Source organism: Schistocerca piceifrons, chromosome X, assembly GCF_021461385.2.
Source record: "Schistocerca piceifrons isolate TAMUIC-IGC-003096 chromosome X, iqSchPice1.1, whole genome shotgun sequence".
Taxonomy (NCBI): Eukaryota; Metazoa; Arthropoda; class Insecta; order Orthoptera; family Acrididae; genus Schistocerca; species Schistocerca piceifrons.
This window is the reverse complement of record NC_060149.1, coordinates 897937135-897962246: the sequence shown is the minus strand read 5'-3', so window position 1 is coordinate 897962246 and position 25112 is coordinate 897937135. Positions and strand designations below refer to the sequence as shown.

Below are 25112 nucleotides of genomic sequence, written 5' to 3'. Positions count from 1 at the left end.
TGTATTATGGCAAGAAAGAAACATAATTTGATAAGAAACTTTACTAGTAAACTATCATCAAAGACATCTTCTCAAAGAAAAGCAAAACACTAAAATTTTAATGAAAGAAGAGCAAACACAGCACCAGTTCTTTATAAATTTAACAATAAATACAGCACAGTACTTAAAGTCAGAAGCCATAATATAAATACTTGTAAGTCGTTTAAAGAAAAGTAATAACCAAAAGTAATACAAAAATGAAATAAAAATTGGGCAGAGGAGTAAGTAAGGATGGGAAACAATAAAATGAGGGGAAGGTTCCAGCAAGTAATTTCCTCTACTTCTCACTCATATCCTTCTTCTCTAATCTGTTTAAGCTTGATAGTTCAAGAAAAAATTACAGTATTTCATTTTGCATTTTACACTCCAAAAGGAGTTGACCAGTTTTGTGATGTTAAAATTACAACAGAAGAAACTGTCTTAAATTGGCCATGTCCAAATTATACACGTTCTACAATACTAAAGTCTTATTTCAAAGTGGTCTCACTAAATAACTATCTCACGAAAAATTTGAACTTCGAGGAGATCACAAACAAATTAAAAAACAAGTTCTGTTTAGAGGCTGCAAATTTAGCTATGTAAATAGAATACTATACATTTAGTTCAACATTAAAATAATTTTTGTTACCAACTGCAACAAAAAGAGATCAAAACAAAATAATACTATAATGTCAAACAGCACTAATAAAAGAAAAAGCTAGTCATGAACTATTTATCATTCCTTATTTAAATGAATGAAAAATGATGATTTCTTATGATTTGCAAAACATTCAATTAAGTATACAAATTTAGAAGCTAATTTTTTCCTCTATTATGGAACATAAGAGATCATTTTAATAGTTTCCTACGTGATTTTGCTATTGCCAGTGGAAATATGTAACATCACTCTGAATATGGCTCATCTACACATGGATAATCAAATTAGGTCATTCTATACGCATCTTATTTAGTGTTACCAAAAGGGGTGTTTCACACTGAGAAGTGAAACAGTGCACCAACATTTTTATGCAGTGCCAAAACTCTGTGGTATTTTAAGTTAATGAACTCAAAAATATGCATGCTTCTCTAGTTCATCAAAAATTATTGAAATTACAGAGAGAAATGTTTCCATATTATGCCGATGTGAATAACAAATTATCTTGAAATGAGGATGACTGACGTTTAGGCCAAAATATGTTACATTTCTACTTCCTTAGCTCAACTGCACATCTTCAATCTTACAGTTGGCATACATTACTTATTGTTCTGAAATAAAAATGTTATATTCACAAGAACTTTATCACAGAATAAAACTGGATAACTGAACAAAAGAAAACTCATACTCTGGTTTCATACTTAATGCATAAACAAATGTACCTTAAACTGCATATCTAAGTACAATACCTATAATAACATACAGATCCAGAGATATCTTCAGTTATGAGTTGTATCACTTAAACAAATTGGTATAAGTAATCACCAGATCTGATATTTTGGGACAATATTTTTTTTACAATGACCAAAATATTATCAACACTAAACAGAAAGAAACAACAAAGCTATTCCCACTATGCTTGAACTGTGTACATTATTGTTTGATAAATATGGCTGTAAAGTTGATTTCCTCCAGTAGCTTGCAAATTTCACATAAATTTAACTCATTGACACACTGTAAATACTGACTATACAGGCAGTTGTACGCAACAAAACCCGCAAGTTAAACTTTCATGTGTGGCAAATTATGAACTGAACACTGATGGCTCTACTAGCTGCATACATCTTCTAGACCAAAGGATAACTTTGGTTTTAAAAATCCTGTCTAATTATAGTAGATTTAACATATGTTGTCCTGCTGTCAATCTAACATTAGCACAGCTGAGACAAAGTTTCCAACAGAAGAATTGGTGCTGAATTAGTCTAAGTTAAGAAAGAAGTAACAAAATTATATTTTCCTTATTATTAAACATTCTTATGAAGGTACCATCTTGTCTAACACATTATTCTTACTTTACACTACCTTTTGTCTGTTCTCTCTCCATTTCTTTGGTCTACACATTCTCAGGATTTTAAAAATCACTGAGAGTTTCAATCATGTCTACTATCTCATGTTATTTTTGCACAGTATTCTATCTTCACCAAAATTTGTAGTTCAGTTGCCCTTTACCACTGTTTGTTGCCAGTTATAAATTTTTCTTTATTACTGAATTCTGAAAGCAAAAATGAGACTGATTTTTCTAGCTGCAAAAAAATTATCAAATGCATATGACGAAAGGCTTAGGTTAATTCTTGTTTTGTTGAATGTCATATTTGTCAGCTTGAGATTGAAACTGGAAACACAAACAAAACCTTTCACAAATTTTAGCAGATATGCTGAGCAGATTATTATTATTATTATTATTATTATTATTTTTAATGTGATGAAAGTAATTTTACTTGTTGAATATATGTAAAACTAAAAGATTTCAACCTGCAGAGGTAGATCTGAAGAGTAAACAAAAACATTGTACCCAACTCTTTAACTTGTATTTATCTTCAGAGCATAGCTGGCAAACATGACTTGCCCTCAAAAACATACCTTCAAACACATGATATTCCTCGACTTCCTAAACACTATTCAAGCACATGTGAACTTTACTATAACAATAAATCCTCACAAAACTCTGCTGTTTTAAGATAGTTTCAGCTAACAAAACACATTTCCAATTTCATTCATGACCACTTAGACAGAGCACTCGTTTGCACAATCATAAAATGGCAACACAGGTTCCAATACGACTTGACAGAATCACTGACTATATTGAAGGAAAATACTGTGTGCTTGCTCAAGCATCAACCTGAAGTACACCCTCATTAATTTGCGTCTCACATACTAAAGTTGATACATGCAAAAAGTATTGTATGAAAGCAGATCAGATTATGATTTCAATGTCTTTCATTGTCAACACACAATATTATAATAAATTCAGCTTACTCTAGACAGAAAATGTTTTCATGACATCTTTGTTTTCTAATGCCAGGCACTGACTGGAGTCGAGTTTTACAGCACTCTAATTTCCTTCACTGAACCTGATATTATTTATTTATCACTCCCATTCAGGACAGAATGCCCCCTATTATTCATCTTGAAATTGTAAAGGCACTGCTTCATTAATGTTTTCCATTATATACTGTTATAAGTGCATATAAGTATTTAAACAAGGAAGCAATTTCACCAACATAAAGTAAATGTTTTAAGGTCCAAAACATAAACAAGTGAAAGTGAAAGTGTGGATAGAGCGAGAGAGGGAGAGAGGGAGGGGGAGGGAGAGGGAGAGGGAGAGGGAGAGGGAGAGGGAGAGGGAGAGGGAGAGGGAGAGGGAGAGAGAATCACGTATTTCATGTTTGGTAGGTTAACACTGTTCATAGGTATCTGCATTTTACATTCATAAAAATAAAATGTAGAATGAAATTTTAACCAATATAAGTTATAAATGAAGAAATTCACAGCCAAATACTAAATACTTATGCAACACTGCTTCGAATTGCTCTGTGACACAATTTTTGGTCAAGTAAAATGACACAGTCCATCACTTTTTACTGCCAGGAAAGTCTTACACTATATTTAATATTTTGTATACTTTGGTTTATGTCATATCTTCACTGTCACATACACTGCAAAACAAATTATGTTCTAAAAATGGCACCCAAGTCAGTATTCTGCTTGAAATTGAGAATAAATCATCAGAAATATGTGATTAACTCAAGCCGTAAACATGATAAACAATGGGAAAAATATAACACTATAAGCTGCTTTCGAATAATAGTTTGCCACATACTGTGCTTTATGCACAACGGAAATCCTGCTTTGGGGGAGGGGGGCAATAAGCCATTAATAATTTGTTAGAATTTCATTATCAAGCAGCATAAAAATAAAGTGGATCTAAATGCTTTAGAGTATATCTGGGGGAGACATAAAACAGTACTATGTCAGTCCAGAATGGTTGGGATGTGGTTGTCTGGGGGAAGAGACCAAACAGTGAGGTCATCGGTTGCCTCGGATTAGGGAAGGACAGGGAAGGAAGTCGGTATGCCCTTTCAAAGGAACCATCCCAGCACTTGCCTGGAGCAATTTAGGGAAATCATGGAAAACTTAAATAAGGATGGCTGGATGCAGGATTGAACTGACGTCCTCCCAAATGCGAGTCCAGTGTGCTAACCACTGCACCATCTCGCTTGGTAGTCCAGAATGAGATCAGCAGAACATGTAGTAGAAGTGAGCATGTTTCTGTACTGCAAATAAGATTATTTCCCCCCTCCATTAGAACATGATACCAGGTTAACAGTTTCACAAGTGTGATGGAGTTCAGGGAGGAAAACAGGATTACAAATCTAAATATGTCAGCTGATCTACACTTGGTGAAAAGCAGATGTTCAGAACTTTAAGAGACGCTTGAATATGGGACACAAATGCTTAAAAAAAAAATTAAAAAAAAATACAGAACTCTCAATTCTTCATACATGTTCTATAAGTACAGAATATGCTCAACATCATTGTCTTCCTACATGTAAATCTGGATATGTGGGAGGAGCATTTAATAACACAATAATATGTGGTCATTTGTGATCATTACTGTAAAACTTTTACAATTATATATTTGTAGAAAAAATGCATGATCAGAAAGGAATCGGCAGAAGAGCACTGAATTAATTGCAATTTGACATACCGATAGAAGTAAATAAGTAAGGTTCCATAACACAGTATCTGCACTGCTGGCATACTATCTGTCTCTTGAGAAGCCATTAAAGACATTCACACAGAGTTGAATAAAATCAATGATACATTATATGCCTTCTTGAACAAATATGGTTATATAGCATTATCCATGTATATCTTGCAACAGTCATTACCAGTGAAGCACCCTGGGAGGTAAGTACTTAATGACTACACACAGTGTTTTTCTGATGTACCACTACAATGTGCTAAAGCACATAGTGGCTTCACGAAATACTGATTGAGTTTCAGCTACATAAATGCACCAGTTTCAATCTTTACATTTTGATATTTCTATTAGAATATCAATTGACTGTTTTGCTTATGATCGCAATTTTAACAAAAATCATATTCAATGAATATGTGCAAAAAGTCGACTGACTGTTATGGTCATTTCTATATCTTGAAAGAAAGGCATAAAAAACTGAAAATGAGACAAAGTAACAGTTACAAAATTTTATATTGATTCAGGTTTAGAATCTTCTATGGGTAGCATTTCCACTGTTTACCAGATGAAACAATGAAAGTTGTCCTTCTAGTTGACATTAAGTAGTATGAGAATTTGCACACAGAGACCAAAATGTTGGATGGCTAAAATAAAGTGTGTGCACATAACATTGAGACTGATCAGTATTACGTCTCTATAAATTCATCTTTATACAGGATAGTTGCACAACCTCAGCTGTTCAATATAAAATGTCAAATCAAAAGCATCTTCCGCTGTCTATATTTCCAATTTTATTTTATTTTTGCTACCACTTTCAGCATTACACTATGCCATCTTCAGGCCCCCTGACCAACATGTAGAAGTATCCCATCGATTGTACAATTGAAATACAGGGCAGACAACATGAATTTGGGAGTGGTGATCAAAGGGATCACTTTGTTAAAAAGAATTCTATGGATACCAGTGAGTGTATTATGGCCCCTATTTTGTTTGTACAAGAGGTGGGAATCTTCCTACACATAGTTCAGTGTAACGCCAACACTGATAGTAAAAATAAAATAAAATTGGAAACATAGATGGCTGAAGATATTTTTGGTTCAACATTTCATCAGTATCATGTCACTTTAGTTGCTCACAAACACTGTTTCTTAGAGACTTACAACTGATACATTGTAACAGTAAGTGCTAACACAAAAAAGAAAATTTCAACATATAACACATAAAATGTATTTTCCTTAATATGACATTTTTCTTTCTTCTATTGGTGCTTACTTTTTGTACTTACACTGTATCCATTATATTCCACAACGGAGTCACAATAAAGTGATGGGTGTGCAATAACAGTAGAACCTACCTCTTTTTACATTTTAGGCTACTGCCAACTCCTTGTTTATTTCCAGGTTGCTTATAGGTACAAATAATTAACTTGAATAAATGTGAAGATGATTTTAGAACAGAGGCCTCCTTGTAAGATATGGCTGACAGAATACAATGTCTAGCATATTAACACCTTATTATAAATGGATGCCACACTGAAGTGCTATTATGTGCTTCCTCCTAAGTATAATGCTCCTGAACTGTGTCAAGTCTTAGACTGTTGACAAACCTTGCATTACATAATTTTATGCAAACAATGCCTATGACTAATATTTACAACACAAAAAGTAATTAGATGGTTGGTGGAAACACGATGCTAAACAAATGAGCACATCATGCCACATTAAGAAAAATTAGTGCAAAGAAATATTAGGCAGTTATTTATTCCCAGGATGCCAATTTTTATTTCCTTACTGAACAATAAATGCAATCAATACCACAGTGTCTTCATATGTAAAATCGTCTTACAATACGTTTTACTGAAATCGGTAACATATAATACAATCAATTATAAAACTAGTAAATCAGTCTCAAAATGATTTGTTTCTTATTATACCTGGATTAAAGCCCAATCTGAGATACTAAATGCTCTTTTTCTCCCAGTTTCATTCCATCAAATTCCCATTCTTTTCAAATCACTGCAGCTTTTTAACTACAATTTTACTACATAGACACATCTTGTGATATCGCTCACTACTTTATCATTTTCTTGTACGTACAATGGAAGAGTCCTCTTCTAACACAACAAATAAGATAAATATATTGCAGTAAGTACAATAACAGCTTTGGTGGTAGTATTATCGCAAACTAAACTCATCTAATTTAGGGACATCCACCTACACATCACCACTCTCATATCATTTAAATACTGAATGACTATTAGCATTTACTGTTGTGCACACTTGTCTGACATTTCTTTCATACCTGAAACAAACACACCAAACTATTAACAGTATTTAAATGGTGTATATAGAACCTGCCACCTGAACTGCACATTATATCTGTTCTGTGGGTTGCAATCAGTAACTTCAGTTCTCCTCTCCAGAGGGCAAATGAGGAGGTAAGTACTTTCACAGTAACAACAGGTTCAGACAGACCGTAAATAACATTATTTTTTTTTAAATTGGACTAAAGCCAACAACAACAGTAATAACAACATCCGCAACAACAACAACTTCAACAACAACAACAACAAACAAAGAAAAAGAAGTACAGGGATCATTAAAACCACTCTGAATTTCTGCTCAAACATCATTTTGTACTACACAATACTGTGCTCAGAACATATTACATACAATATCATCCATTTTTACTTTCTGTGCAAGTCCCAACACAAAACCTGAAATTTTCACTTTTTTGTGGAACATTACACCTAACTTCAGTATGTACACCACAGTAGAAATAGTTTCATACACACCAGCTACTTTGTTTAATACACATTAAAAAACACTTTGGTGCAAAGACCACATGACTCCACTTGAATCAAAGTGATTTGACTTTCTTCAATAGGCAGGAAAATTTCTCATGTATTGTATAGAGAGCCAATCGGTCAGTCCAATTCACTCAGAGTCAACCACAGAATTCACGTAACAACTTTGTTGTAAGTAGACTCACAATGTCAGGGCTAATAAACAGTTCTTGAAAGTTTTCTTACAACAGTTATTTGCCATAAAACATTTCCTTGGTATAATGAACACAATATGTATTCATTATTTTTACACAAACAAGACATAAAACAATTACAATTAACATGTAGTGTAGTATTCAATACGAATACTGTACACAGGATAGTGATACAACAAAATTTTGTGTGTTTGGAAACAGACAAACAATTTATCTTCTGTAAAATCAAAGAAACAGTACTAGTCCTTGCACCAAAGCCATCATTTTTTTCTTTCACTTATGCTACAGGATGGCAGAATTGTCAACAAGTGGTGACAGAGGACTCACTCCATCGTGCTTTTTGCTACGCTCTACTTCATAATGCACCTCCATTGAGAGACCTGGAAAAAAATTAAATTTTGTCATTATATCCAAAAAGTAGAAACCAGAAGGTTGATATGGTAATAATGATTAACTTCTGTGTTTTAAATATGAGTGCTTTTTTTTAAAAATAGGAGTAATGTAGGTTCTACATCTTCTACTGCTTCTATTCAGTGTAGCCCCTTGTAAAATAAACCAAATGAAAGGGCACACACATGAACTTAAGAACAGTGTCTGCAATGTTACAGACTATGATGCCAGTACTAAACACTATGATGAAAAATCATTATTTATTAAAGGTACTGGAATAAAGAGTCAATAAAAGTATTATATTATTACTTGCAACTGTGAATTCAAACTACTGCAATTCACAGAGTGTTATACAAAATATAAGACCATTTATTGTATACTATGCTGTAAATGAGTAAAGGGCTCTCAATAACAACACTGTAAGACCTATATAAACCACAGATTGACAGTGATTCCTAGATTACAGACACAAATTTACAGCTGTTTTCAGTAAGAACTATCTGTCACAGTGATTCCATCACTGAAACGAGATGAAACAATAAATATGGTACAGGAACTTGGACTTCTGAATAAACAAATCCCTATTTCCAAAGTATTAAATGGTGAAACTGAAGATTTTGCTGCTGCTAAACTAAAAGAAATTTCCATAGCCATACCAACACAACTATCATATTTCTTCTGTACTACAGTTTGTGGTGTAGTTAATAGGAGTGTTGGCACCAGCTATCAAGACCACAAAGATGATCCTTGCTATTGGAACATCACTGGCCACACCAGTGAGAATGAAGTAGCAAGAAACATCTACGTAAGTACTCTGCACCACTGATGGCAGCCTGTCTCAAAATATGCCAACACATGGACACGAGGGCAGTTCTATGCCAGGCTAAGTTCCAGTCAACACCTAGTCCATGGCAAGTAGCAAGAAGAGTACTGTGTCCGGCAACAACAGAGTTAGAGGCAACCGATTAGACCCTTCAATCTGCAAGTACTTGCATATGTTTGTGGACTTTATCCTTGAACAGTGATACGACAAAGGGTTTCCATTTGTGACAACCGGTTACTACAAAGCCCACAACCAAATGTTCATTCTTGCCACTCTACCCAATATGATGTAGTCACATTTCCTTTGAATTATTTTTTATGAATATGAGATTATTCACCAATGAAACTGCTGCCTGCTTCACAGATCATTTGATAAACATCCTCTTGAAAAGTTTTCTCCTCAAAATTATTTTCTTTCATAGTGTGTTAGTAACATTATCTTGCAGAAAGGTAAAGAATGAACAACAGTATATCCAATAATTTTCTAAATGTGTGAAAGCCATCTAGCCCATCACTGACACTAAAGATCAAACTGCTGAGGTCATCGTAGAACAGAATGATGAAAATCTGCTGATTTAAAATGAGAAATGAATGAAGTAAACTCTTTAACTGCAATTTCACAGAAATTTTATCTAGAAAAAATCAGAACAAAACATCAATTCTAAAATTACTACCACAAAGAAAGATTGTAAAGAGAATAAGTTAGATACTGAGGAAAGAATAATATAAAAAGGACAATGACATCTGAGGTAGCTACCTTAAGAAAGCGCCTGATTAGTGAGAGAATATCAATATCTTTAAGCTAAATTTGCACAAACTGAATCTTCTTGAGAAGTATGAAGAACTACTAAAATATCTCTTGATGTAGGTATTGTTCAACCCGAGTGTAGTGAATTGTGAAAAACTGAAATGGAAGCTCTAGTACCTACGTCGTTTAATGAGTTGTCAAATGATTTGCATGCAGAAGTAAATAATATTGATCAAAAAGAAGACACCCTACTGCAAGCTATGACAGTGAATAAAGAGCAGCAAGGAATTTGGTTTCAAAAGCTGAAATCCAAAGTGATTTACAAATCTTGCAAGTGTCTTACACTGAGAATGGCTGTAAGGTTGTCAGCAAAAATATTAGAACAAGAATTGATAATATCCCTGATGCGTGCACAAAAGATGATGGAATATTCAATACACTGGGAAAACTTCAAGAAACAAAAGTATGGAAATTATTTGTCATTGGGACTACATCTGAAAACAGAGCTTACAGGACATGGAAAAAGTTCTCCTCCAACTAACTTGGCACAAAGACAGATAGCAGGTAGCTACTACCTGGTGCAAGTCTTTCGGTTTGACGCCACTTTGGCGACTTGCGCGTCAATGGGGATGAAATGACGATGATTAGGACAACACAACACCCAGTCCCTGAGTGGAGAAAAATCTCCGACCCAGCCGGGAATCGAACCCGGGCCCTTAGGATTGACATTTTGTCACGCTGACCACTCAGCTATCAGAATGATGAAACCAGACATCATGTACTCTAACAATTGGTCCCCACTCTGGTTGAGTTAGCAAATGTGGTACATGAAATTATACTAGTCAATAACATTAAGCAAATAAAAAATAAGGACTATAGAGGGCAAAATGCCAACACTGTTTAAGAAGGAATGAATGTGGACATTTTTGGCATATTTGGGAATCTTATTAAGCAGGTCAAATTTAGAGTCTCTTGCTACCCAAGAAGTGAAGGTAGAGTTTGATGAAGTTTACAAGTAGGAAAGTGGGAGTATTGAGCAGGCTTTCATCACAGAAAAATGTTTAAATAATGAATCATTATTATGCAGGTCCAAATCTGACATTAATTCTAAGTTCAAATTTGTCCAAAAGCAGTGATCACTGACATCACTCAAATAGTGTAATCAATTATTACAAGAAAGATAAAAGCAGTCTTGATAGAGTATCACATTATTACTGCCATGAGGCCATATGCAAAACTGAGGTCCATTCACTCATGCATAGGAATTTTGTAATGAAGGAGTCATTTAATAAGTAAACTGAATGTATGCTTGAATTATGTACTGCAGACAAATTTGCCAGTCTGGATAAAACGCTCCAAACTGATGGCAACAAAGATGTGTGTGCTCATTGTGACTCATGCTTCACTCAAAGCAGATATGTAAAACCCTACTGGCAAAACAAGCCCCTGAAGAATTCATGAATAATGTTGTGTATCCGACTGTTACGTTAGAATCCTTTGGAATGAAAGTACAATCTTTGGTAGATGGCAGTACTGGGGTATGTGTACTTTTAATTACAATTATGGAGAGTGTTCTACTTAAGAAGGCACAAGTCATTATGCCTCGTATAAACATCCTCATGATTAGCACTGTTGACACAAGGAGCACTGCAATTAAGCATGAACTGCAGCCCCTGATACACTTAAGTGCTGTAAGAAATGAACAAGATATCATGATCATACTGAGTCCAAGTACAGTAGCCTTAACTGGTATGACTTTTCCAAGAACCATCGAGGAATAGCCAAGTTCCGACATGTACCGTCTCTCATATCTAACAAAGCAAGATCTTTTATTAGCAACTAGGTATTTCAACTACCACGATTAAGGACAAAAATGTCAAGTTTAACTGATCCATTAAAGGAGAGGACAGGGATATCAGTGAAGAAATTTTGAAGGATATGTTGAATGAATAAAAAAAGTACATTCTGATCAACCAGTGATGGTGAACAGCTTCAAATACAAATCCAGCATTAAAGAACATACTCATTTCTGTCCATTGCCATATCCTATTCCTGTTGTACGGAAGGAGGCATTCGATAAGGAAATTTAATGTCTGCTTGAATGAACTACTGTAGAAAAGTCTGCTAGGTATACAATAATTTCCTCTTGGCAATGCATGTGTTTTGTTCTCAATGACTGTAAGTTGAATGAGATTGTAGACAGAGAAAATTATCACAGGGCACTGAAGAGCTCTTACAGAAGTTCAAACGTGCTGCTTTCCTCAAGTATTCAGCCATATTCAACTATTCCATAAAATTTTGGGTGTGCAGCCACATAAATTCAGCTTCTTCTTATAATATTTCAGCTGAATACCATCCAGCCATCTTCAGAGTGAGCCGAGGTGACTAACGCCCCAGCACTTGCTCCATCCTTTTAAACTCGAGGACAGAACCACTGTGTATACGCAAGGACGGAGCAAGTATTGGAGCGTTAGTCACCTCGGCTCATTCTGAAGATGGCTGGATGGTATTCAGCCAAAATATTAGAAGATGAATCTGAATTTATGTGGCTGGACGCCCGAAAATTTATGGAACAGTCTTTATGCCACGAAAACATGAATATGCATATTCGCCTATGTCTATTTTTCACAAGTTATTCTTCATAAGTCAACATCAGACGTCAATGAGTATATAATGAAAGTTCTCAATCAAGTGACATTTGACATATCTGAATTTCAACTTGTGTGAAGCCTCATTCATAGGCCTGAAAATACTGACTAAATGGCTAATGATGAAGAAGACAGAAGAACAAAAAACGAGTCAAAATAAAGGACAAACCGATCAATCTTAGTTTTAATGGAAATTTTAAATCTACACTGCAAATACACAGTGTGTCCCAGGTCCGTTACGACTGTGGCTATGAAAAATAAAACTCATGGATTATGTTTGCAAAATCACTGTTTTTATTTAAAATACTTTCCCCCTGAATCAATACACAGCTCAAATTTTTTTACAAGTGTTCTGAAATAGTCACTGTAGTCCTTCCTTGGAACTGCATTTAGCAGTACAGCTTTCTTGGATGTCCTTAATTGCACTGCAACAGTGTTCTTACTTGCAAACTTCAATTTTGGGAACAACCAAAAGTAGGCTGTGGTCTAATCTGGTGAATACAGTGGCTGATCCAGGACTGTAATTCATTTGCTGGCCAAAAAATCACATAAAATCATCATTTTGTGGCCTGGAGGGTTGTGGAACAGAGAGCACAAACCTGCCTCTCGGTATGTGGGTCAGATTTGACGTATTCTCATCCTCAAACACAAAACTTAAAGCAAAGTTTGATGTTGCCTTGCTGCTCCACTGCCACTGTCTTACAAGTGTCCGACATGAGCTGTTACATTCGTGGCCGTGATGCCTGCTGCAGCATTTTACCTTCTACATGACTGTTGTTGAAACTTCGCAAGGATCACAGTGCCACAACTTACGACAAGATAGCATTGCAGTTTGGAATTTCACTGAAGCTGTCCTTACGGAACTGGGACACACTTTGCATCTATGTATATACAGCAAAGTGCTTTGGTACCTATGCTTCTAAAAGTAGAAGCTGCCTGAAAGCCTATCACTCGTAATTTTACAAAAAAGCTTTCCTGATATTCCCCTACGTTCCTGTATGTGTTCTTTCTGTTTTCTCTACACTGAACTTCTCAGTAGGTATCAGATTTCAAACATTGGGCACTATGTGGTGCAGGCATGCTGAAGAAGAATGTATGGTATATTCCTTTTGTTGTGGAGATTTTTGGTGCAACATGTTTTTGGCATACAGGTTCAGTTTCATCAACTTAGCTACGTGTTGCTTGCATAATGACAAAACTGTTTGTGAGTTACTTCAAGTGTCTGATGATAGTGAAACTGATTTTTCGGAATATGATCTTGCAGATGACTCAAAGAATGATGTGGATTAAGTTCAAAAAGAAATTTCTGAGAGTTTATGTAAGAAATGTATGAAAATAAATACTAAGTATTTTCATTTGCATTTAAATTTGAAGAACTTTCACTGCATAACTCTGAAGTGATTTTATATTTAAATATAATTTTTTGATGGAGAATCAGAAAAGGAGGACAGATATCTAAACACTTGAGAGGCAAGTGGTATTGTTATTTCTCAAGAAATTACAAGGGAAGAGCACAGAGGACAAAGGACAAATGTCTGGTCTCTGAGGATGGTTGGATGGTGACTGATTGTGTGCCAGAAATTGCTGTATGTTGACAACTCTATGAGAACCTTATGTCACTATCTGCAGTATATAGTTTTAGCCAGTCTGAGGCATGTACAGCTTGTAATTAAAGGCTCTGAGGTGGAGCCACCCAAAAATATACATTAAAATAAATTTCTAAACAATGTATTACAGAATTTCCATTATCACAATGTATTTCACATATTCCTACATGGATTTAAATAATACCAGTCAACGTTTTTGGAACTGTTTGTATGTAATATCACACAACGTTTTTCAAACAGGTAGTAGCTAGTCTTAAGGCTATGCCTTGAATCCTGCTTAGCTAAATGTAGCAGAGGTTTGGGGGCGTGGCTTCCTCAGAGTACAGCTCTTATCAGCAACCTGAAGGCTCTTGTGTTTCAGCCTAAGGTTCTCCTACCAACCTGCACACAATTTTGATGTTCCACTGCTTACATCAAAAGGGAATGAACACCACTATTCGAATAAGTTTGCAAATGTCTTGCCAGAGTGCAATGGAGTACGGTAACAAAGTATCACCATATAGTGAGAGTTTCACATATGATTAGAGGAAAAAGTACATGAAACATACCCCATGCCGAAATATGTCCCGTCACTTTAGTTTCCTAGCTGGCTGACTGTGGGTAATGTGTTATTGGCAAGTTTATTTTTGTGAGTGTCCTATGTATGAATTTAGTGAGTTTTACTTTCTTGTGAATAACAGCAGCATACCTAAGTTCGAAAACAACACAACATAATTCAGTGTGCAATGTATTAGGTAAAATTGTAGAATGTGGAGTTAGGATGAAACTGAAGGAACTTGGTGCATCCAGACCCGATGTAAACATGCATCAAGAATAAAAACTGTGTGAATCCAAGAAAGGATTTGTTTGTTAGTTTGTTTTGTTTTAGGGCACAAAAACAATTAGGGTCATAAGCATCCATGTCAGAACTGTAGAACACAAAGACAAAGAGAGGAGTTAAAAACGACTACATTTTAATCCAAACTGGCGGAAGAGAAGACAGCTAAAAACATGGATGTGGAAAAAGGTCTATAAAATATGCTACAGAGAAACGGAGGCCATGAACTAAAAATTAAATAGCCTATGCCGTATTGCTACGATGGATAAGTAAAATGTGGTCGACAGCCCATGCGGTGTTCACTCAAATGGCCAATAATTTAGACAGTAAACACAAACGAGAACATAAATGGTTAAACAATGGGCATTCCCTGAGGAAATGGCGGACCGTCAAAGGTTAAGCACACTCAGTATAAAGTGGTGGGGGAGCACCACTCAATAAATGGCAATGGGTAAGAAGACAGTGTCCGATATGCAACCTGGCTAAGGGGGTCATCCAAGCTGCTGGGAGAGGCTTAATAACCCAGAGCTTGTTCCCGTGAAGGGAGGTCCAGTGGTGATGCCAAAGTGACACCACTTACTGACAGACGGCAACATCATCAGAGTGAATGTACGAACTAACGGGCTGAGGTACGAGGACTGCAGCCTCAGCTGCAGCGTCAACGGCCTTGTTTCCTCTCAGACCAACATAACCAGGAACCCATATAAACATCACAGTGGCTCTATCAAGAGTGAGCAAGTGACAGCTTTCCTGGACCCGTTGCACTAAGGGATGAATGGTGTACAGTGCACAGAGGCTTTGAAGGGCACTGTGAGAGTTGGAGCAATGACACAATTGAATATCCTGTGTCGTCGGATGTACTGCATGGCCTGATACATGGCGCAAAGAGCTCTGCTGTAAATACCGAGCAGTGATCTAGAAGCGTAAGTGTCAATGACAAAGGCCCCCCCCCCCCCCCCCCCCCCACACCACGGTCAGTTAGAGAGGCATCAGTGTACACAAAGGTACTATCGCGAAATTCTGTGTGGAGGTTGTTAAACTGAAGGTGACAGAGCGAGGCTGGAGTACTTTCCTTAGGAAGCAAATGAAGGCCAAAATGAACACCGGCTGCCCCACAAAGCCAAGGTGGTGAAGGGTTTACACCCACCAGGAAAGCTGCAGGAACGTGAAGTTAAGCTGCCGGAGCAAGAGCCGAAACTGAACTCCAGGAAGTAACAAAGAAGAGAGACATGCCCCATACTGGCAATCAAAGGAGTCATCAAACAAGGAGGCATGGAATGGATGGCCACACATTGCAGACAAATGGCATGCACATCTGCTGAGGAGAAAGTAACGGTGGTAGGACAGCAGTAGTTCGGCAGCTTCTGCAGACAGGCTCTCAACCGGGCTAGTGTAAAAGGTGCCAGTGGCCAAACAGATGCCACAATGGTGGATAGTATTGAGATGGCATAAGAGGGACGGACTTGCAGATGCGTAAACAAAGCACCCATAGTCTAGTTTCGAACACACAAGGGACCGGTACAAATGGAGGAGGGTGGTTTGATCTGCTACCCAGGAAGTAACATTGATGACATGCAGGACACTGAGGGACTGCGTACAGCGGGCTGCCAGGTAAGACACGTGGGAGGACCAAGAAAATTTCCTATCAAGCAGGAGCCCCAGGAATTTCATAGTTTCAATGAACAGAAGAGCAACAGGCCCAAGATGTAAAGATGGTGGAAGAAACCAGTTATGCACCAGAAATTCATACAAATGGTTTTGTCAGTGGAAAAATGGATGCCACTGTTGATGATCCACGAATAAAGACGATCAAAACATAGCTGGTAACGCCACTCAGTAAGAGCAAGTCCATGGAGAACTGCAATATGGCAAAATTGTCAACGAAAAGGGAGCCGGAGATGCCCAGTAGGAGACAGGCCATTATAGGGTTTATGTCAATGGCAGAGAGGACGACACTCAGGACGGAACCCTGAGGCACACCGTTTTCCTGAATAAAGATGTCCGACAAGATAGAGCCCACACGTATCTCAGTCTTTTAAAAATTTCTGAAGGAAACTAGGCATGCGGCCTAGGAAGCCCCACATGTAGAAAGTACAGCCAAGAAAGGGTATACACACAATTTTAAGAGAGCATTGTACTCTGCAGCTGAGTTGTTGGTTTGCTATATCACTTAAAATGCAATTATTGTAACACACATGTATAAATATAACAAATATGTTACACAAATTACCATGGCAATTGCTCGGGTTACTCATGTCAGTTAATCACAGCATGAGATCCTTGACAACATGGAAACATCACTGTTTCATCATGTGAACTCATAAACACCACAGTTACAGTGCACAAAACATAAAGTGTCTGAAGTTTAGAAATGAAAATACATTAAGTATGTAGCGAAGCTAACATACACCACATTAAAAATCTCTTAAAAACACATCTTTTAGTACAATTTCTTGTGGTAAAATGTCACAAAATGTGATGTTGAGGGATAAATGAGCTACCTAGAGATTTTATTTGGAGGTAGATTTTGATGTTATTTAGTTGTTGATTATGAAATGGAAAGAAGATACAGTATGTAAACATATGGCTAGAGTGTAATATTGTCGCCCCCCACCCCCCTCCCCTGCAATCTTGGTTGTGGTGACAGACTGATCTGTAGATTAGCCTGAGGTCTAGGTTAGTTCCAATCAATAATGTTTCAGCCTTCCCCAGTATGGAAACCACGAGCTGCACTCGTGATCATAACTACTAGGTGCTCAGAACTGATAACTGCAGTTCAAAATGCTTTTGTGATTATTGTCGCAGTAAGAGATGAAATTATCTGCTACTTTAATTTCCTTACTTCAAAGTTTTCTTTCCCTCTCCCAGTCCAGGCTAATCATTGTCCTCTACAACTGCACTACACTTCTATTTGTCTTTCTTTTTATTTTCAATTTATCCTAAACATTTGATGCATTGCTGGTGTATTTACATTGGAACAGATAAAAAATGCTAGCCCAATCTGATGAGCAAGATGGCAACATTCAACATTTATAATCAAATACAAATGAAAGATATGATGGCATATTTTTGCATACCATTTGTCGTTTGTTTTACAAACAGGTGGAGGATATACACTACAAAATCAGCAGTACATGACCAGTGATCTCATTTTCTCAATTTTCCAGCTATCTTTAAGTGCTGGCTTTCCTAAGGCCCCATAATTATGGATGTTTATATTAATAAATGTCTTTGCTAATTACTTCATAAAAGCTTTTAAAAGATATTTTATGAAACAGATTCTCAAGTTTAGTGTCACACATATGTATTCTGCAACACAATTTCAAAAATTATACTCTTAGATGAAACAATGTCAATTATGATAATTTTCTTACCAGATTGTCTCCGTGAATTAGTTCGAAGGTTGGAACCCATAGAGTTGCCTTCAGGAATGAAAACTGCTACCAGCAAAGCACAGATCACCAAAAAGGAACCAAAAACAAATGGTGGACCAGGAACCAACTGAAATGAAAAGAAAGAAAGAAAAATGTATTTAAATAGATATTTTACAAACATAACGTAAGATCAGATGCACTGTAAAAAGAACTAGATTCTGAATATGTTACGACTGTCATAGTACATATTTCTGATCTGCTCAGATAGTTTTGTGCATTAGCACACTGCTCCCACGATTCAAAGAGGCGTGCTGGTCCTGGATCGAATCCGCCAAGCGGGTTAACGATGAGGACGAGTGGTTTTTAGGCTGTTTCCCACATCTGACTATGCGAATACCAGGTTCACATTCTGCCTCACTTACGTGATTAAGAAACATTTAGAAAATGTTTGTACACTTTCACGTGGGATGACACTACACATAGACAGTCGGGGTACGCAAATTCTGTCCCCGAGGGACAAAGCGGAAAGGGGGGGGGGGTGACGGAGGGGAGGAGGTGCGACAGGAAGGCCATCCAGCCACCCTCTTTCATTAACTCTGCCAAATAAAAAAATTTAACGCGCTAACCCTGTGAAGATATGGGATAACGGTCAAGAAAAGGAAGTCATAGTACATATTTATACACTTTATGATGTGAAGGCTTCATTAAAAACATCTGTAGCACAACACAATTGCGATTTCAGCTCTTACCATGTGGCACTATATCATGATTTCAGTCTCTGAACCATGAAAATTTTGAATTTTTTACGTTTGTATTTTTTAAGCTATCTGTTATTTTGATAACATTTTTCAGGTTGCACGTATTTACCTCTTTCCTATAATGTACAGAATGAAAGTACACAGTTTCAACACTTTTGACTAGAAGTATTCATTTTGGAGACTGATACTGCTTACAAAACACTTTGATGGAAAATACAGAATGAAAAATAGTAAGTTTGAGAAAAATATATCAGCAAAAGTTTTGCATCACCCCTTTATTTTGAAAGCACACGAAAGAAAAATTGTCTCTGAGGCATTCATTCGTAATGTGCCCAGATCACAAATAAAAAAAAGCAAGCATTTGTTTAACATTAAATAATCTTTTTTCATTTTTTCATTGGAAAGGGGGGGGGGGGGGGGTTCACAGCATTCCTGCCTGAGCAATGTTAATATGTGGTGCAATGTCCCCTTGCTTGGATGCAGCCCTGTATCTGTTGTGGCATACTATCAATGAGATCATCAAGCCAGCTCTGGTCGAACTGTCCCACTCTTCAATAGGGATTCCGTGTAAGTCTCACAGAGCATGCGGTTATTGTCAATGACCAAAGTTCATTTCAATTGATCCCACACAAGTTCAAATGGGTTAATTTCAGCATAGTGAACGCATTATTTTGGCCAAGATAGACACAAAGCCCATGCCTGCAACTGTAGTACAAGTTTATACGCCAACTAACTCTGCAGATGATGAAGAAATTGATGAAATGTATGATGAGATAAAAGAAATTATTCAGGTAGTGAAGGGAGACAAAAATTTAATAGTCATGGGTGACTGGAATTCGAGAGTAGGAAAAGGGAGAGAAGGAAACATAGTGGGTGAATATGGATTGGGGGAGAGAAAAGAAAGAGGAAGATGCCTGGTAGAATTTTAAACAGAGCATAACTTAATCATAGCTAACACTTGGTTCAAGAATCATAAAAGAAGGTTGTATACATGGAAGAAGCCTGGAGATACTGACAGGTTTCAGATAGATTATATAATGGTAAGACAGAGATTTAGGAACCAGGTTTTAAATTGTAAGACATTTCCAGGGACAGATGTGGACTCTGTCCACAATCTATTGGTTATGAACTGTAGATTAAAACTTAAGAAACTGCAAAAAGGTGGGAATTTAAGGAGATTGGACCTGGATAAACCGAAAGAACCAGAGGTTGTACAAAGTTTCAGGGAGAGCATAAGGGAACAATTGACAGGAATGGGGGAAAGAAATACAGTAGAAGAAGAATGGGTAGCTTTAAGGGATGAAGTAGTGAAGGCAGCAGAGGATAAAGTAGGTAAAAAGACAAGGGCTGCTAGAAATCCTTGGGTAACAGAAGAAATATTGAATTTAATTGATGAAAGGAGAAAATATAAAAACGCAGTAAATGAAGCAGGCAAAAAGGAATACAAACGTCTCAAAAATGAGATCGACAGGAAGTGCAAAATGGCTAAGCAGGGATGGCTAGAGGACAAATGTAAGGATGTAGAGGGTTATCTCACTAGGGGTAAGATAGATACTGCCTACAGGAAAATTAAAGAGACCTTTGAAGAAAAGAGAACCACTTGTATGAATATCAAGAACTCAGATGGAGACCCAGTTCTAAGCAAAGAAGGGAAAGCAGAAAGGTGGAAGGAGTATATAGAGTGTCTATACAAGGGCGATGTACTTGAGGACAATATTATGGAAATGGAAGAGGATGTAGATGAAGATGAAATGGGAGATATGATACTGCGTGAAGAGTTTGACAGAGCACTGAAAGACCTGAGTCAAAACAAGGCCCCGGGAGTAGACAACATTCCATTGGAACGACTGACGGCCTTGGGAGAGCCAGTCCTGACAAAACTCTACCATCTGGTGAGCAAGATGTATGAGACAGGCGAAATACCCTCAGACTTCAAGAAGAATATAATAATTCCAATCCCAAAGAAAGCAGGTGTTGACAGATGTGAAAATTACCGAATTATCAGTTTAATAAGTCACAGCTGCAAAATACTAATGCGAATTCTTTACAGACGAATGGAAAAACTGGTAGAAGCCGACCTTGGTGAAGATCAGTTTGGATTCCGCAGAAATGTTGGAACACGTGAGGCAATACTGGCCCTACGACTAATCTTAGAAAATAGATTAAGGAAAGGCAAACCTACATTTCTAGCATTTGTAGACTTAGAGAAAGCTTTTGATAATGTTGACTGGATTACTCTCTTTCAAATTCTAAAGGTGGCAGGGGTAAAATACAGGGGGCGAAAGGCTACTTACAATTTGTACAGAAACCAGATGGCAGTTATAAGAGTCGAGGGGCATGAAAGGGAAGCAGCGGTTGGGAAGGGAGTGAGACAGGGTTGTAGCCCGTCCCTGATGTTATTCAATCTGTATATTGAGCAAGCAGTAAAGGAAACAAAAGAAAAATTCGGAGTAGGTATTGAAGTCCATGGAGAAGAAATAAAAACGTTGAGGTTCGCCGATGACATTGTAATTCTGTCAGAGACAGCAAAGGACTTGGAAGAGCAGTTGAACGGAAAGGACAGTGTCTTGAAAGGAGGATATACGATGAACATCAACAAAAGCAAAACGAGGATAATGGAATGTAGTCGAATTAAGTTGGGTGATGCTGAGGGAATTAATTAGGAAATGAGACACTTAAAGTAGTAAAGGAGTTTTGCTATTTGGGGAGCAAAATAACTGATGATAGTCGAAGTAGAGAGGATATAAAATGTAGACTTGCAATGGCAAGGAAAGCGTTTCTGAAGAAGAGAAGTTTGTTAACATCGAGTATAGATTTAAGTGTCAGGAAGTTGTTTCTGAAAGTATTTGTATGGAGTGTAGCCATGTATGGAAGTGAAACATGGACGATAAATAGTTTGGACAGGAAGAGAATAGAAGCTTTCGAAATGTGGTGCTACAGAAGAATGCTGAAGATTAGATGGGTACATCACATAACTAATGAGGAGGTATTGAATAGAATTGGGGAGAAGAGGAGTTTGTGGCACAACTTGACAAGAAGAAGGGACCGGTTGGTAGGACATGTTCTGAGGCATCAAGGGATCACAAATTTAGCATTGGAGGGCAGCGTGGAAGGTAAAAATCGTAGAGGGAGACCAAGAGATGAATACACTAAGCAGATTCAGAAGGATGTAGGTTGCAGTAAGTACTGGGAGATGAAGAAGCTTGCACAAGATAGAGTAGCATGGAGAGCTACATCAAACCAGACTAAGGACTGAAGACAACAACAACAACAACAACAACACCTGACTTTCTTCTGGAGTGCAGCGAAAGCAACTGTCTATAAAAACCATCCAAAATCCATCGTTGAATTGAAAACCGCAATATCCTCTTTCACTGCTTCTGTTACAGAAGAAATGTTACAACTTGTGTTTGGAATCATGATCAGATGAATTGAATTGTGTATTCAACAACATGGGGGACACTTTCAGCATTTAATGTGAAAATTTGTAGGTAAAAATGAATATTAAATAAATTAATAACTTATATTTCACTGAGTTTCATTTCAGTATATTCACTGCAGCATACGGCACTGTGGAGAGACTTCCTGAACACCCCATACTACCACCATGTTCTTCCCTACTACAGCTACTGTACTTGGGTATTAATGTAATTTATCACTTTCACAATGTATCTTTCCAGATTGACTAAAATATGCCATCAATATACAAGTAAAGGAGACCACTCATCGAATAGCGGAAGCGTTGTGTCATTGACAGGCACAAACAAGAGAGGATGAAAACTGTGTGTGTGTGTGTGTGTGTGTGTGTGTGTGTGTGTGTGTGTGTGTGTGTGTGTGTGTGGAGGGGAGTCGTCATACACGTAGTCTAGCTAGCCAAAAGATTTCTTCCAGAAGACAGAAAGTTTTCATTTTCTTTTGCATGTGCCTGTCGACAATTCAACACTTCTGCTCTTCACTATTCCAGGAGTGGTCTCCTTTACTGCTAAATTATTTACATTATATCTCAACTTTCCTTACTACTCTATATTCAATGTATGCCACCATTAGGCCTCTCTTTAAGATACGAACTTTGACTGATATTAAACTATCAATCTGTCTCACAGTTAACTTTCTTCTCAAATGTTTTAGTAAAGGTAGTGTACTTACGAATAGTTGGGCACATCTGCAAATATGAAATTCTGAGTTGGCCACAATTTAGATTCCAGAATGTCCTCTCCACTGAACACACAATGAGGTGACAATAGTCATGGGATAGCAATATGCACAATACAGAGGGCAGTAGTATCGCGTATGCAAGGTACAAAAGGGCAGTGCATTGGCGGAGCTGTCATCTGTACTCAAGTGATTCAGGTGAAAAGGTTTATGATGTGATTATGGCTGCATCACAGGAATTAACAGACTCTGAACGCGGAATGGTAGTTGGAGCTGGATGCGTGGGACATTCCATCTCAGAAATTGTTAGGGAATGCACTATTCTGATACCCACAGTGTCCAGAGTGTGCCAAGAACACCAAATTTCAGACATTACCTCTCACCACGGACAAAGTAGTGGCAAACGGCCTTCATTTAATGATAGAGAGCAGCAGCATTTGCATAGAGTTGTCCATACTAACAGACAAGCAACACAGTGTGAAATAACCACAGAAATCAATTTGGGACATACAACAAACATATCCATTAGGACAGTGCAGCAAAATTTGCATTAACGGGCTGCGGCAGCAGACGACTGACATGAATGCCTCTGCTAATATCCTGACATCGCCTGCAGTGCCTCTCCTGGGCTGGTGATCATATCAGTTGGACCCTACACAACTGGAAAACCATAACCTGGTCAGATGACTCACAATTTCAGTTGGTAAGAGCTGATCATTGACCTTTATTCACCTACTTGAGAGACCATTTGCAGCCATTCATGTACTTCATGTTCCCAAACAGCAATGGAATTTTTATGGATGACAATGCACCATGTTAATGGGACACAATTGCTCAGTGAATGATTTGGCTACCCAGATCATCCAACATGAATCCCATCGAACATTTATGGCACATAATCGAGAGGTCAGTTCATGCACAACATCCTGTACCAGCAACACTTTTGCAATTATGGATGGTTACAGAGGCAGAATGACTCAATATTTCTGCAGGGGACTTCTGATGACTTGTCAAGCCCAAGCCACCTCAAGTTCCTGCACTATGCTGGGCAACAGGAGGTCTGAAACAATATCAGGAGGCATCTCATAACTTTTGTCACCGCGGTGTATTTAAAAATAGGTTAATAACACTATCCCACCTACTTAGATATTATGTGATCTCTCCAAGTTATTCCACTGTGCAAATCACAATCTTCTTTTGGAGGTACAATGAGTAAGTAATTTAGTTCATATTTAACTAATAGGAAACAAAAAGTCACATCAGATAGTTTACACAGTTTTCGTGGTGAATTTTCTTATAAGTAGGGCCAAATTAGTACTGGTGTTGACAGGGTTCAATACTGGGAGTGCTCCTTTTCTTGCAGTTAATAACTTTTCACCTTAAAATTATAAAGGAGGAATAGTACTCTTTGTTGATGATGATTGCATCATCATAAAGCCCAACAGAAGTGTAACAGCAAAATGAACAAAAAATGAGATCTTCAACAAAGTTCTCAATAAACAGCCTATCATTTAAGTTAGAAAAATACAGTTTGTTTAATTCTTTACAAGACACAATGTAACAACAAAGTACAGAGACAGGAAATTCGTAAAACTGAATATTCAAAATTTGTGGGTGTGCATATACTATAAGAATTTGAAATGAAAATCATATATTATATAGGTTCTCAAATTCTTGAATTAAGCAATATTTGCTCTGTGTGTAATAGGGTGATGAAAGCATCAGAAAGTTGGCTGACTTTGCATACTTCCATTCCCACTCACGACATATTTACTGTTTTATGAAGCTTGTTGTGAAACACCAGTCACAATTTGAAAATACTAGCAGCATTCATAAACATTACACTAGGAACAAAAATAGTCTCCAGCATTCACATCTTAATTTTACTCTACCATAGAAAGGAAGAAAGTATGAAGCCATAAAAATAACCGACCTCCTACCATGTAAATGAAATATGTAGGCAGAGAATTGAAATAGTTTTAAAACCAAATTGAAATCACTTATACCTGACAACTTCTATTCCATACATGAATTTGTCAACAGATAATAGCAGTATTGGTCGGTTTATGTTCATCAAACTT

At 37.2% G+C, this 25112-nt stretch overlaps 1 protein-coding gene across 1 annotated transcript in view; it reads right to left on the bottom strand.

Moving 5' to 3' along the window:
* Positions 1 to 7986: 7986 nt before the first annotated feature.
* LOC124721422 (hippocampus abundant transcript 1 protein) overlaps positions 7987 to 25112 on the bottom strand; it is a 98891-nt gene continuing 81765 nt past the window's right edge. The window contains exons 11-12 of the mRNA XM_047246396.1: positions 18122 to 18248; positions 7987 to 8095 (exon numbers count right to left, since the gene is read on the bottom strand). Coding sequence (XP_047102352.1) covers positions 7998 to 8095; positions 18122 to 18248 — 225 coding nt within the window. The 3' untranslated portion in view covers positions 7987 to 7997. The remainder of the gene's footprint in view (positions 8096 to 18121; positions 18249 to 25112) is intronic.